General features: G+C 50.7%; 1 protein-coding gene across 1 annotated transcript; it reads left to right on the top strand.

The window, feature by feature from the left end:
- Positions 1–497: 497 nt before the first annotated feature.
- Positions 498–4268, top strand: SHISA2 (shisa family member 2). Its single transcript, XM_057707930.1, has 2 exons — positions 498–828; positions 3715–4268. The coding sequence occupies exons 1-2, from the start codon at positions 498–500 to the stop codon at positions 4266–4268; spliced, it is 885 nt and encodes a 294-aa protein (XP_057563913.1).
- Positions 4269–15533: the final 11265 nt, after the last annotated feature.

The following is a 15533-nucleotide window of genomic DNA, read 5'->3' on the forward strand; positions in this document are numbered from 1 at the left end:
AGCGCGGGAGGCTGAGCGCGGCCGGCCGCTGCACTTGCTGCCCCGAGCCCCGAGCGCGCTGCCCGCCGCCTCGGCCTCTTTTCGCCGCGCGCGAGGGGAGTAAAGGCGAGGACACGCGCCACGACCCCGAGGCTGCGACTCTGCGGCTGCGCAGCGGTCCCCCGGCTCGAGCGAGCGTCCCCTCGGGGATGCACGGGGAGGGTCCCGTCGCGGGTGAAGCCTCCGGGGGCTGCGGGCCGGCAGCCCCGGGGGCCTTGTGACTCGCTCCCGGAGAGCCGCATCGGCGAGTGCCCGCGACGTCGAGCCAGCCCCTGCCGGGCCCGGGCCGCCGGCCGAGGGAGGGCATGGCTTAGCTCCCGGGGGTCGCGGCGGGGGGCGGGGGCCGGCGCGGGAGGGACAGCCGGCGGGGGGGGGGGGGGCCAGGGCGGCGGGCCGGCCGCGCGCGGAGTCGGCCCCGCGGCCTCTGGAGACGCGCCGCCCGCGCGCAGGGCGCTGCCATGCGGGGCGCACGCCGCCCGGCCGCCCGCTCCCGGGACGCCGCGGCGCTCCTGCGGCTGCTGCTGGCCGCGCTGCTGGCGGCGGGGGCGCGGGCGGGCGGCGAGTACTGCCACGGCTGGCTGGACGCGCAGGGCGTCTGGCGCCTCGGCTTCCAGTGCCCCGAGCGCTTCGACGGCGGCGACGCCACCATCTGCTGCGGCAGCTGCGCGCTGCGCTACTGCTGCTCCAGCGCCGAGGCGCGCCTGGACCAGGGCGGCTGCGACAACGACCGCCCGCAGGGCGCCGGCGAGCCCGGCCGCGCGGACAAGGACGGCCCCGACGGCTCGGCAGGTAGGCGGGCCGGGCGAGCGGACGGGGGAGGAGGCGGGGGCTCTGCCTCGCCGGCGGGACCGGGAGCCTGGGAGGGGAAGGGAAGTGGGAGCCTGCGATTTTAGGAAAGGGGCTTGCACCGGGAGGCCGTGCCTTTAATTTGTGCGGGGCAGGACACCGGTGCAGCGCCCTGGGCCTCAGTGTCCCCATCTGTCAGCCAGAGGGTGGCTTGGCTTGGCTTGGCTTCCCCCCTCTCCCAAAAGCAAGACAAAAAAACCAAAAAACACCCCAGAACCTAAAGACGCCCTAACATCCAAGGCGGGGCGGGCCGCGCCGCCGACTGACCCACATTCCTCCTTCCCAGGGGTCTCTGTGCCCCTTCCCGTGTCTCTTGTCTCCATGGGGCTAAGTCCTAGGATGGGGTCATGTCTTCGTGGCGCTCCCTCGCGAGACAGCTGGCAGGGGCATTTAAGGGCTCCTCAGGGAAGGCAGCTCCTCGGGGCTTTTCGAGGGTGAAGTGCTCCACCAGACCCGCGGGGGGGTCTGCCCCTCCCTAGGGTGCGGCTCCCCCGCTCCAGTCTCCTTACCGCTTCAGACTTGGCAGATGTGACATCAGAGCGGTGCCAGTCCTGCTCTTTGTGGCTTCGAGTTTTTTATTGTATTTTTTCAAGTCGCCAAAGTTAGAGTTGGAAAAATAAATAAATGCGTGAAAGCATGTGATAGGTTCCACTTCCTCAGCCTGTCACCAGCCTCCCAGACCCCCTCTCTCGAGGGTCTGTCCCAGGATGTGTTTGGGAGGGAGGATGTCCCGGTGGAGGTGGCAGGGCACACGTGGCCCGGAGCGGCGTGTCTTCCGCCGTGAGGTGAGGACTTTTTACCCCCCGGGAGCCCAGGGTTCCAGCCGCCAGAGCCAGGGTCCTGCTGGTCCCTGTTCACAGAGGTGGCTGCGGCTGGTGAGAGGCAGCTTTTTTCCGTGTCCTTCCCTTTGCAGTCAAGCATTTTATTAGCTACTCCTCCTGGTCGGCTGCCTTGACTAAAGAGGAGAAGGGAGGGTAATTCCAGAGGAGGTGCGTGGCAGGGTGTGTGGCCTCCCAGGAAACTGGAGGCACGAGCGGAGGGCAGACTGCTTCCTGCTTCCTCTGTAGCTGCCAAGTCGGCTGTGGCTGGTCTCCCGAAAGTTGGGATGACGGTGGACAAATCAGTAGGCAGCCAACTTCTCGTGACGCCGTGACGTGTGGGGATGCCTTCTAAATTCCATTCTTGAATCTTTTTTCCTAAAAACTGTGCAGTTTTGCATTCAGGGAGGACAGCGTGTCTAATTAAGCACTCTCTACCCTGTAAAGTTAATACTCTCCCAACTAAAATCCTAGAAAGAGAAGAGTTATTTTTCCCCAGAACTTGTTATGTGGACTTAGACTGCTTTCAGTTAGTTTTGCTATAATGTTTGGGGTATTTTTTTTAACTGTTACTTGTGTACTTCTTGGTAACATATAGGGCTGGCATCGTAGAGAATGAGATCTTCAATTGTCAGCCTTTGGTTACACACTTAATAAAGTATGTTTTATTATAAGGCGTCAGTTTTCCATGGCTCTCTGTGGTACTATGTTCTAGAAACACTGACTCCAGAAATATCAGTACTGTCAGAGGAGCGTGATTAGAATGGCTGCTGCAGTGTCTCTGACCTCAGATGTGGGAGAGTTGAGCATCTCCCTGGACCACACTTTGCCGAGACCAGCAGGACCAGTTCCTGTCCTCGCGTGGCGTCTAATCAAATAGTCAAGGAGATGGGCAGGAACATGTCAAAAGACATGGGTTCTTGGTCACACGGGGTGGGACTCCACAGACCCCTCTGTCCTGATTCTCGGTCCCCATCAGCCAGTGTGTCCAGCTTCTGAAACCCAGTACTGCTAGGCCCATGGCGCCCCTAAGATCTTTTTAAATAAAATAGTTGAAAACTGGAGCTCGCTACTGATTTTAGCAAAGTGTTTGTTTTTATCTTGACAGTTTTAATTTTCTGGAATAAACCTCACTTGTTGAGTAGGATGCCCGTTGCTTTACGCTCCGCGGGCTTTCCCTGTGGCTCTTCGCATGAAATCAGTGTCCTAACTCCAGGCCTGATGCCCCGCCTCAGCCCCCTGGTCCCGCCTGGGACCTTCGTGGCTCAGCGGGAAACTTGTGTCCTCCTCAGCACCTGACCCGCTGCCTGGACAGCTTCCCCTCATGTAGGCCCACCTCCCAGGAACCAGCCTTCAGCTTGGCAAGCGTGTGTGTGTGTGTGTGTGTGTGTGTGTGTGTGTGTGTGTGTGTGTGTGTGTGTGTGTGTAGGGCTTTTTTTTTTTTTTTAAACCTCTTTGACCTCTGTGCCTTACAGACTCTTTTTGGAAATGGTTTTGATGTATTTGCCTATGAAACAAGAACCTGTGAAAAAATGGTCGAAGAAGTGTGCAAGGAATGTACATAACTTTCTGGGGGGAGAAAAAAGACAGAAATAATTTCAGCTTATTTCTGTGCAGACCCTACAGACTCTCTGTTAGGGTCTGAAATGTGGGCAGTGTAGTTACTGTAGAAATTTAGAACCGTCTTAATCCGTTAAACTCGTATTTCTGCTGAATTGGGTATTTGCCTCAATGAGCGTTGCATTTGGTGAGTCTGACTGTCAGTGTCAGTAGCGTTGCTTTGGGGGCTGATCTGCTGAGCCCATCGGCTGTACCCCTGCCCCGCTTCCTAAGCACTTGATAAAGGCCGCTGCTTCCCGTGGGCTGCTGGTAACTACACAAACCAGCCCGGCCTAGGTTCCTGGGTTTTGGGTACCGGCGTTGCTCGTTCGTCCACCTCCACTGCCCATCTCCGATTTTTACTGCATCCCTACAGGGAGTCACCACAGTATGTCTCTCTCCTTTTCTTCAGTCCCCATCTACGTGCCCTTCCTCATCGTGGGGTCCGTGTTTGTCGCCTTCATCATCTTGGGGTCCCTGGTGGCTGCGTGCTGCTGCAGATGCCTCCGGCCCAAGCAGGAGCCCCAGCAGAGCCGGGCTCCAGGGGGACCCCGCCTGATGGAGACCATCCCCATGATCCCCAGTGCCAGCACCTCCCGAGGCTCCTCCTCCCGCCAGTCCAGCACGGCCGCCAGCTCCAGCTCCAGTGCCAACTCGGGGGCCCGGGCACCCCCGACCAGGTCCCAGACCAACTGTTGCTTGCCCGAGGGCACCATGAATAACGTGTACGTCAACATGCCCACGAACTTCTCCGTGCTCAACTGCCAGCAGGCCACCCAGATCGTGCCCCACCAGGGCCAGTACCTGCATCCCCCGTTCGTGGGGTACGCCGTGCAGCACGACTCGGTGCCCATGACTCCGGTGCCCCCGTTCCTGGATGGGCTGCAGACGGGCTACAGGCAGATCCAGGCCCCCTTTCCGCACACTAACAGCGAACAGAAGATGTACCCAGCTGTGACCGTGTGACGCAGGGTGGGTCCGGGCTCCTGTACCAGACAGAGGAGGGCAGGAGCTGCGGGCCTGGGAAGGCTTCCCCGCCTGGAAGTCCCTGCGTATCGGCGGTGTGTGTGGCACGGTTCTGTGGGATGACTTCGTTTGCCCCCACACTGTATGAAAACGTCTTTCTCCGAATTCGCGTGTCTGGACGTGTCATCCCAGCGCGTGACTGGCTTACGATGGAAAAGAGCGTCCCCTGCAGGTGCCTGTGTCGTTGCCCGTGCTCGTGTGACACATGGGAGCCCTTAAGTGCCCTCGAGGTACGGCTGTGGAGAGAATTTTGTGAACTGATGAAGCGTTTTTAGCATTTCGTTACTATTACTTCTTTTTTGTTTGTTACTGTATTGATTCAAGATCAGAATAGCCGTTCCCTCGCTTTCACCTGGGCCAGTGTCTCCTCAGCATCCAGGGTTTTAGGGAACGTAAAGAACACATTTCTTATAAAAGGAAACCCACTTGGACTCTGATCTCAGTATTTTCCAGGCACATCTTAATTCACTGTAAAAAGATATATATATATTGTCTATTTTTGTGCTTTCTTGGGGTCTATTTTGTGCTTTTTTTACCTTGTGTAGAGATCTTATTACAAAGTGATTGTCTACATTAAAAAGAGACTGAAAGAAATTGTATAGTTACCTAACTGATGACATTTCAGAACTCTGGGATTAAAATCTTGAAGGAGTGGGTGGTGTAGTAATAAAACCATTCACCCCCTTCTTGATCATATCTGACTTTACATTGACATCTGAGAAGGAATTAAGTGTTTTTATATTGAAATCATAAACTCTAGCACCTGCTGCTTCTCCAAGTGACTTAGTTTTGCCGTGTGGTCTGGCATTGGCATTGCATTCTGTTTGGTGTTGAGAGCTCTGTGTCTATATAGTACTGAGTGCCGGTAATTACCGCGGTTAGAAATGAACGTCAGCCTTTCTGCCTAGATCTGATAAAACATTTTCTTGTTTCCCCTATAAAAACTCCAAGAAATGCTTTACAGAGGTACTTAGTATCACCCCTCAGCCATAATCTGAGACTTGGGATGAAATTTAAACCACAGATACCATTTACCTTGCAAATCATAGGCTTTTTATACTGTTGTTATCAAAATGCCTTATTTTTCAGGCAAGAGAGACTATGAAGTTGAGAGAGCTTTTCAAAGAGATATTGCCTTTCTTTCCCACAGTTAGTTCTTGTTTTCCTCTCTTTTAGTCCTCAGCAAGCACTGTGTTCATTACCAGTGTTCTCAATTATGAAATTCAAGTGAATTTGTGTATTGTTCACTTATAAGAAATAAGTTAAAGTGTGTGCCAGAAAATTTCCAACTGCTAGCAAAACCAAGATTTGTAATTATATGGTTGTAAGGTATGGTCTTTTACATATTTATATCTGTATCTGTGGTCATCTGTGTGTGATCCGTCTACCTGTTCTATCACCCATCTGTATCTCTCTCTCATGACTGAATAATGTAAAACCATTGTTGGCAATCGGTATCAACAAAGATACTGCGTCCAAGCTTTTAATAACCAAAGGCAGGGGAAAATCATTTTACTTATTAATAAATATTTTATGGTATGAATTCCTTGGGGAGTTGGGTTTTTTCCATTTTCATTCTACTTGGAAATTTTTCAGAGGGTCTGTTAAACGTGTTAATAGAGTAAAATTGCTAAAAACCATAAACATTGCTTTCTAGAACCAAGAGCCTACCTTTAAAAGTGATGAAAACCTGGGAAGTTGATAGTATGTTCTGAGTCAGTGGGTATTATGTTACTTGCTCCTTGGGAAATGTTGACAGCAGAAAACAAGCAGTTCTTTTGGCGTCATTATATTATCAGGCTAATGTGTGTTCTGTACGTTGCCTTTCATGGGGAGGATTCCAGCTTATCTAAGGAAGGAAAATTCCTAGGAATGTGGAGGTGAAAGGGGCCTTAGAGAGGACTCAGCCTAGGGATTGGCAAACTTTTTTTTTCGGTGAAGTGCCAGAGAGTAAATATTTTAGGCTTTGCATGTTGTCTCTAAAACAATTCAGCTCTGCTGCTACGGCACCAAAGCAGCTGGAGGAGGTGCCGAAGTGAGCATGGCTGTGTCCCAGTACAACCTGATTGATGGACACTGACATTTGAATTTCATGTAATTTTCACACGTCACAACATATTCTACTTTTGATTTTTTTCCCCCAGCCATTTCGAAATGAAAAAGCCATTCTAAGCTCTAGGGCTGTACAAACCCAGGATATGCCAGAGTTGGCCATCGGGCCATGTTCACCAATCCCTAATCTCGTCTATCATTACCTGGTGTCAGAGTTCCCCTGTGACGTTCTCAGCAGCCTTTTCTAAACACAGAGGAATGGAGAGTGCGTGCTTCTCTATACAAGGTTGTCTGACTTTAACTTCTTTTCAATATTATGATTCAAGCAAAAGTGCACTGTAATAAATGAAATGAATTTTTCACTTAGTGAATGCTACTTGGTCTTTCCAAAAAAAAAACGTAACATCCTTAGAAGCAACCTCAGATGTCTTCAATTTTGGTCAAAACTGGAGAAATTTAGTTGACAAAAACGTTCAAACACGTGGTTTCAGTATACCTTCCTTCCTGTCAGGAAATCAGAACCTGTAAGGTGTAACGTGTATCCCTTACAAGTACTGTAAAACTTGTATCGGAAAAACAAAAGGAGCACATACAGACAGAAAATAGTTTTCTGCTGCACACCTTCTGTAGGAAGCCCTCAGGGCTCATTGGTTCATGATGGTTCAGGGGGCATTTTGTGTCCCCGTGTGTAGGAAAGTCAGACCCTTGGATTGCAAGGAAGAAATGAACCAGTTCTTTGTGTCCACCTAAGAAACTCTGCATCTCCTGTCATTTCTGCTGCTGGGAAAATTGAAATTGAACGAGAATATCAACATCCAAAGTGGTGAGAAGACCATTAAGACAGACACATTTTTCTGGTGTGTTTGCTCTGTGATGCTCACCTCCGAGCCAGCCTTCCGCTTCTGGTTCTGGTTCAGCCCCTGGATGCAGGACTAAGGACGGATCCCATTTGTTACCCGTACCTTGAGCTGGGTTTTCAATGTTTGTTACAAGTTAGGATTTAAGTTTCCTGCAGAAGCATTTCCTGAGGAACCTGTGAAGGTGAGACCGGGGTTGCCAAGGCAAGTCGGGGCGGATGTTCGTGGAGGGACTGGACGCCGGGAGAAAGTTTAAATGGTGCTAAAAGTGGGGGTCAGACGGTTTGACTGCCGCGCTCTCTCCACAGGTGGCCGCTACCTAGTGACAGCCATCGCACTTCTCCGAGGCTTTGTCTCTTTTCTGCAGATTCACAGCAGTCTTTTGCTTACATAACATTTTTCCCACCCCCCCACACACCCTCAGCTGTTCATTAGTGGTTTAAATTAATGCACAGCTGCTTGCTTTTAGTTGCTTCAGCTTCCTAAGTGCCTAAAAGGAATACATTTGTTTCTTTTTAATGGACTTTTAACGTTGTGACTTCCCAGGAGCTTAGCCTGGTCCTCCTCCAGCCTGTCAGAACTGCACCATTAAAATGAGTCATGGGTGTTTGACCCCCCTGTCCCTCTACTCCTGGCCTGTGCATGGTGGGCCCAGAAACCAGGCCAACCCGGACGATCAGTAGGATGGAAAGCACACGTCCCGGGCACCTGCCAGCCCTGCTGGACTTGCTGAGTTGCTGCCCAGGGAACCAGGCTAAGTGAACTTGCTGGGAGGTTTTTTTTTAATTTGTTTTTTTAAATTCTTAAAAATTTATTTTTTTAACTTTTTATTTTATATTATAGTTGATTAACAATGTTGTGATACCTGCAGGTATACAGCAGAGTGATACAGTTATACATATACATGTATCTATTCTTTTTCAAATTCTTTCCCCACTTACGTTGTTACATAACAGTGAGCAGAGTTCCCTGAGCTATACAGTGGGTCCTCGCTGCTTATCCATTTTAACTATAGCAATGTGTACATGTCAGTCCCAAACTCCCTACCTGTCCCTGCCCCAGGTAACTGTAAGTCCGTTCTCTAAGTCTGTGTGTCTGTACACCGCCCTGAATGCGCCCAATCTCATGGGATCTCGGAAGCTAAGCAGGGTTGGGCCTGGTTAGTGCTTGGATGGGAGTTTTTAAAATGTGATCGCTTCCCTATTTTACTTATTTCCTCTGCCTCTTGAACAGGAGCCGAATCGGCGCCCGAGTTCGCCGCACCGCCTTGAGGGGAGGACTCTCCAGACCCAGAGTCGGTGGAGCAGGAGCTTAAAAACCCAGGGAAGGGTGTGGACGCCCTGGGACCCGCCCGCCCAGGAAAGGGCCTGGGAGCCCGGAAGTGGGCGGGAAGCTGGCTGCTGGGGAAGGCACGCCCTCCGTGCTCAACTTTGAGAGCCCTTGCATATTGGAGGAGCAGCCTGAATATGGCAAGCAGGGATGAATCACGAATGAGAAGCCCACTCCTCGTCATCAGCCTCAATCCTCTTTTTCGTCCCCTTCTTAGATGCGAGAGCCCGGAGGACAGCTGCATCCTCCTGCCCTCTCTCTTTTTTAAGAGCCAGAGATGAGCTATTTTCATGGGACCATTCATTCCAAAACACTTAGGTAGAAAATTTCTTTGACTTCTGAAATGTTTTTCTTAATTGAAAACATGAATGTTATTGTGATGCAGGTGCCTTTAAAGGGGGTGAGTGAAAGCTGACAGAGTTAGAAGTCACGGCGATGCACGAGGCGTGTGTTTCCTGCAGTGGTTTGCATTTGCTTCTGTGCTCTGTTCCTCTGGATAAAATCATTTATCAGTGAAAAACGGAGAAGTAAAACCCTAGGGAAAACAGTCCCTCCTGTCTAAACTGTTAGGTATTTTTGAATATTAACTATAACCCACAGCACCACGACAGAATCACTTTGAGATAAAATTTCAAAGTTTTATGTAGGAAGTTGGCTGTGATGGTCGTTTTACTTTTTACAGTTAAGTGCCGTCAACACTTAGGCCCAAAATTGAAGGACATAGATTCAAATTGAGAGCAAAAAATTTAGAGTGAGTGTTTTAAAAAAAACTTTTAAATGAGAGATGATAAAAAGGGGTAAAAGTTTATGATGGCAGCCTTAAGACTGACTTCAAGCACAAAACTGGCATCTTAATTTCATGCATCTTTAAGTGCAGGTCTTTCCATTTGGAAAAATCATAGGTTACACATTATTTACGTAGTAGACATAACAGCTGTAGAAGACTGATTGCCATCTGTAACGTGTATATAAAATTGCCACATGTGTGTACACGTGTCTAGAATGTGCACAGGGAAATTTGAAACAGGAGTGACTTTTTATATGAGGCTGTCTAATCCACCACTCTGCTCTCAGTCCTTGATGGGAATTTTGAAACCAGGGTTTATTTGCAGTGCTCAGCTTTCCCTGTCGCAGACGTAATTGGTTCTACCTAATCCCCCCCAGAGGTAGATGGGCCCAAGTTCGAACCCATTGCTACCACCTGTGGTGGGGCCTTGGAGGAGGGCTCTCCAGTCTCTGCACCTCGGTGTGAATTCTGTAAAAGGGGAGGAATACCCACCTCCTAGGGTAGGTGTGGGGAACAAAGGACATAGCATCACATGGCGCTGGTGGCATCCAGTAGGCTTTTATGATACACATACAACTTCTTGTCAGATAGTTTTAACCTGCTCAGTATAGAGAAATACATAATTTATGCTGACAAAATATGTCATGTATTTATATATATATCCTTATACTAGCTTAGGAGATGTCCCTCATTTTTGTTTCAATAGCTAATGGGTTTTACCTGGGTTAGTCTGCATGTCTTGTGTTTGGGGTTGCCTATAGGACGTGTGCAGAACTGGCTTCCTCTGACCCTGTGGTGAGTCCCTCTCTTTGTAATTTCCTGAGTGTCTGCCTTATTTCGCTGCCGCTGTGGCTCTGTGAATTCCCAGGCTCGCTGTCCTCCCTGTGTCTCTTCGAGGTTTGGCAGTTTCCACCCAGCCTTCCTACTCTGCCACTCGGTGGCATCTCTCTGAAGCAGTCAGGGTTCAGTCCCAAACCTGGACTGAATCATTTTAATTTCCTACTGAATTGTAACCTCCACACCGCAGAACAGACACATCTTAAATGTCCATCGCAGTGAACCATCCCCCAGATCAAGAGATAGAAAACCTCCACTTGATAGCGCCCTTTGAAGATGTGTGCTGTCATCATAGATTAGCTTTCCCTGGTTTTGAACTTCCTATGGATGGAAGCACACACTGTGTACTGTTTTGTGTCTCAGTGTTATGACCAATGTTGAATGGGGCTCTTTACTCCTTTTTCACTGCTGCGTAGTACTCCACCCTAGGAATATGCTGTGATTATGTGTGGACCCTACTACTGATGAACCCTGGGTTATTTTCAGCTTGGGGCTGGTAGAATAATGCAGTTAGGAACACGTTTTTTCCTAGACCTTTATTGGAGTATAGTTGCTTTACACTGTTTGTGCCAGTTTCTGCTGTACAACAAACTGAATCAGCTGTATTTATACACATATCCCCATGTCCCCTCCCTCTCGAGCCTCCCTCCCACCCTCCCTGTCCCACCCCCTTAGGTCATCACCCATCATTGAGTTGATCTCCCTGTGCTATGCAGCAGCTTCCCACTAGCTTTAAACATGCCTTCTGGTGAACATAAGCACTTAGTTCTATTGGGCGGAATTCCAGGAGAAGAGTTGCTATGGGGTAAGATATATTTGTACATTCGTCTTAGTAGATATGGCCATTGTCACACCATGTTATTTTTAACGGAGAGAATTTGCGTGAGGAATTGGTTAAATAGGTGTGAGAGGCCTGGAAGAGCAAAGGGGGGCGTTGAAGTAACACAGAGGGAGACAGAATCGTAACCTGCCTGAAGCAGTTATGACCCCAGGCCAAACGAAGGGAGGAAGTTGGGGTGTTGCAATCTAGAAGCTTGAAGACCTGTGATGCTCAGAAGAGGGGGCCCCTGTGGACTGGTGTCCAGGAGGCTGATTGTAGGAATGTCCCCAAACCCCCCAAACCTGGAACTGGGTACCAGCTGCCAGCAGGTGATAGCTGGGAGCATGGCACTGACCGCAGCAGACAGCCAGGCCTTGCCCTCTGCGCCCAGCCCTTCAGGCTCCTCTAGTGCCCCCGGTGGGCAGAGCCCAGCCTTGGCCTGAAGGCCCAGCAGAGGGGGCCGTGCAGGCCCCCAGCCTCGCATGACTTAGTTGGGAGGGCGGGGCCAGAGGTCAGGAACTGGCGTCTTTCAAGCTGAGACCCTCCTCATCTTTCTGACGTGTGTGTTGCAAACGTGTCCATCTACTCAGTACGGTTGTGTGTGAGGTCGGTGATCGAACCGAAAGCACCGTGTCTGTCCCGTCCTAATGCAGAAATGAAACTAAAAGCTCGGTCAGACGTGAGTTTAGGGGCCTCCCTTGGGCCATTGCGGGGGGTCTTTGCAGGCATCTTTTCCGAGGCTGCCTTCTGAGTGAGGCGCAGACTTCGGAGGCGGTGAGAGTTGCATTTACATCTCTCTCCCGTGCTGGACCGGTGAGTGACGGCGCCGGGGACCCCTCTGAGCTCTAGCGGCTTAACGTGGGCCTCAGCGTCACCTCTCCCCGTGGGGCAGTTGTGCCGGCGCCCAGCTCTCTGTACCACGTGGCTCCTGTGGGCTGCTTTCCAGGGCCTCTGCTTTCATGTAAGTGGTTTTGGGTTAAATTTTAAACCATCTTTAAAACCTCACCTGGCCGCATTCTGCTGGGTTCCTTTGGTTCCTCTGTTTTTGTCTTTTCCAATATTCCTTAGACATCGGGCTGTGGGGCCAGAAGGAGTGGAGGCTGGGGCGGGGACCGCGCTGCCCTCTGCTCCTCTCTCCTGCGCTTGGTGTCAACCTCCTCCTTGCTCTGCGTCCCCATAGCACTGACTGGTACCCTTGTGTCCTGCTGCCTGGCACTGCGTTTGGTTGTGTACGTGTCCCCTTGGGTGGTGCGTTCCTTGAGGAGAGAAACCAAGACTTCCTCATCCCTGAATAACCCCTCAGCACCTAGTACAGGGACTGCAGATGGTACACACGTGGTTATTAATTGCAGAGGTAGAAAAAAATAATCGGACATAAAGATTTCATGTATTTCAAAGGGAATTTAATAGGAGGTATCCTTAGGCCAAGGTAATACCATTTGTTAACTTCTATACGTTTATTAACCTCTATACGTACACATGTATGTTTATAGACACTTATGTATGTGTATATTGTCTGATCTAACGAGGCATTATGTGGACTCACACAGGTTTTTCCTTGACTTGAACAAAAACGTTCAAATAGCTGCTCAGCTAACAGTGCCTGAGAGCACGGGGACTTTAGTCCTGTTTGCTTTACTCTTGGACCCTTCTTATGGGGACCTTTGCGAGAAGGATATTGGCTGCTCTGTCTAGAGTTTAGTCACAGGTTGACGCCAAATATTTGGTCCAACACGACTAAGTGAGGCCGGCTAAAGTTTGAAGTTGCCAGAGCCATCTTAAAACAATTTCTCCTAATTATAAATTGGAAGGCTAGGAGTGATCTGGAATGGAATTTTCCTAGCTTTTATTATTAATAAGTTTCATTTTCTTTTTTTTAACCAGTACAGTATTTCTGTATCAGTTTTAGTGTTAAGACGTTTTATACCTAATGAAAGGTATGTTGGAACGAAAAGACTCCGTGTTGAGTACGTGAGGCTGTGTTCACTCAGCAGTCGTTTATTGAGAAGTACCAGAACCTCGTTTGACTTGGTGCCTTGTCTTTTTCATGATGTGGTTATAAGAAAAAACTGTGCTTGACAAATGGTATTTGAACCCACATACATCTCTATTATAACCAAAAGTGGGGTCCGGCTGCTCGCTGCTCAAAAGCCAATAAAGAGGCAAGGTTGGTGGAAAGGGAAGTTTACTTTAATTTGGATGCTGGCAGCCGGTGGGGTGGGGTAAGGTGGGGGAAGACAGACTGCTGTCCAAAGGCCGACTCCTCACCCCGGCAATCAGGAGGGAAGAACTTTTATAGACAGAGGGAGGGGGCTACTTGCAGAAAGAGCACAGGCAGCGCTGACCGTCACCTTGAAATTGGCCACGTGGTGCTCTGACCAGCGTCATCTTGATTGTTTTAGGTACAGTTAATCTCAGTTCCAGGTCGGTTTGTTCCCACTTGCTTGAGGCCAGTTCTCAGAACTGTGGCAGTGGATGTCATGGCTACAGCCTGGGCATCATGGAGTTAACGTCTTCCACCTGGTGGGGGTTTCAGTCTCTACAAGACAGCTCCCAGGATAGGGCTCGGAATATTACCTATGGCCCTTGAGAAGGAACTAAGGGTCCTTGACTTTGCTTAACGACTAAGCTCTTATTATTTCGTCCTGTTTGTTTTCCTTGGTTTCTGCATTTTCTCACTTCTCGGATTAAACTTATCCTCTGGCTGAAGTGTTTCCACAGACAAGAGGCGGGCTGAGGACGTGGGGGTGGGGGCGGGGGCACGGACCATAGGGTCCCCCTCCGTTTCGCTGTGATGAGCAGACAGTGGATGGGCAGTGATGGAGCACGTGACTGCAGTCCCCCGGGGAGAGCGTTGCGTGTGGCAGCGTGCTGGGCCTGGCGGTGGCCTGGGATGCCGTACAGAGCGAGGCGCCCCGCCCGGATATCATCAGCAGGACGCTTGGTTCCTGTAGGGCACACACGTCCGGTTACGTGTGCCCCCCGGTCAGCAGCCCAGAGTCCTGTAATGACTGGAGGAGGGTGAGAGGGCTGATTGCGTCGTATCAGCTGGGAATCAGCTGCGAAGCCTCATCTTAATGCAACATTTACGGTCATTGATGATGCCCTGGTGGAACAATTCATGGTTTATAAGAAATTTTCACATTCATTACCTCATCCTAGATGAGGCTATCTCCTTTTCCTGGAAAGTCTCCTGAATCCCCATAGGCATCTGGTGTCCACAGCACTTCAGGACCTTGTACACGCGTCATTCCCACGTTGTGCTGGAGTAAAAAATGGCCACAAATTCTCCGAAATGCCTTCCATGGAGCAGTGGGGGTGTGAGTCCCCTCCCCTGGGATCTGGGTGGGCGCTGGGACTTCTGCACCCATAGCGTTTTGGAAGTGATGCTGTGTCCGTCTCCAGGCGCCGGCCTTAGCACCGCTCCCACTTTTGCCTCTTGGATGCCTGAGCTGCCACACATGACCTCTGGCTGTGATGAGAGTGAAACTGAGTAACCACGAGGTAAACCCATTTCACCTGTAACCTGCCTTCATCAATCAAGGTTGCTTTAATTGTCGCAAAGGACTGGCGTGTCCTCCACGTGGCACAGAGCCTAAACAAGAAGATGTTTTCTAGGACCTTGGAGTCAGCTGTGCCTAACTCATGCTGAGCCTGTTAAGACTGGCTAGGACCACTGACCGCCCAACCAGGCAGGCGTGAGTGTCCGCTGGGAGATTTGTTGCGGTGAGGTCGGGAAGCCCCACCCTCAGCTGGGCCAGGTGCCTCCAGGTTTGAGTGCAGAGGCCTGAAGCCTAGTTACGCCTGCGCAGAACCGAGATGACGCACCTTCTTCCAATCACCTGTCCCCGCCCCCCACGCCCTCCACGCCCCCAGGCCCAGGGCGCCCGCGTCTTCATCCCTCATCCCATAAATACCCCCGCCCCTCGCCCACCCGCGAGCGGGTCTGGGGCTTGTCCTGTGGGCTCTGTGAGTAAACCCTCTCTTTGCTGCAAACCCCGCGTCCCCCAGTTGTGGCTCCTGACAGCCTGTCGGGCAAACAGACCTTCGTTCGGTGACAAGGCGAGATCACGTGGAGAGGCCACCGGGGCGGCCCTGAGACACGGTGAGGAGATGGAGACGCTGGCGGCCCCGCCCCTGAAGTCGCCTCAGGTGGGGGCCCCGCATCAGGAGCGGAGGTGAGTCGTTCCAGCTGAGCTCTGCGCAAATCACTGATTTGAGAGCAAAGGAAATGATTGTTCTTCTTTTTAAAAAAAGTTGTGGTCAGATATACATAAAATTTGCCATTCCAGCTCGTTTTAAGTGTACACCTAAGTGGCATTGAGTACATGCACGTTGCTCTAAGCCGTCTCCACCATCCATCTCTGGAAGTTTTTCATTTTCTCAAACTCTGTAACCTAAACACTCACTCCCTGTACCCCTTTCACCCAGACCCTGATGGCCACCATCCCACGTTTTGGGGGGAAGATTTTATTGTTTATTTTCTACTGAAGTATAGTTGATTGCCTAATAGTGATTACAAT

This window comes from Hippopotamus amphibius, chromosome 14 (genome assembly GCF_030028045.1).
Source record: "Hippopotamus amphibius kiboko isolate mHipAmp2 chromosome 14, mHipAmp2.hap2, whole genome shotgun sequence".
NCBI classification, from domain to species: domain Eukaryota; kingdom Metazoa; phylum Chordata; class Mammalia; order Artiodactyla; family Hippopotamidae; genus Hippopotamus; species Hippopotamus amphibius.

Coding starts and splice junctions, on each gene's coding strand:
- SHISA2 (XM_057707930.1), top strand. CDS start 498: ATGCGGGGCGCACGCCGCCCGGCCGCCCGCTCCCGGGACGCCGCGGCG. Junction 829..3,714: donor CGGCCCCGACGGCTCGGCAG/GTAGGCGGGCCG, acceptor CCTTTTCTTCAG/TCCCCATCTACGTGCCCTTC.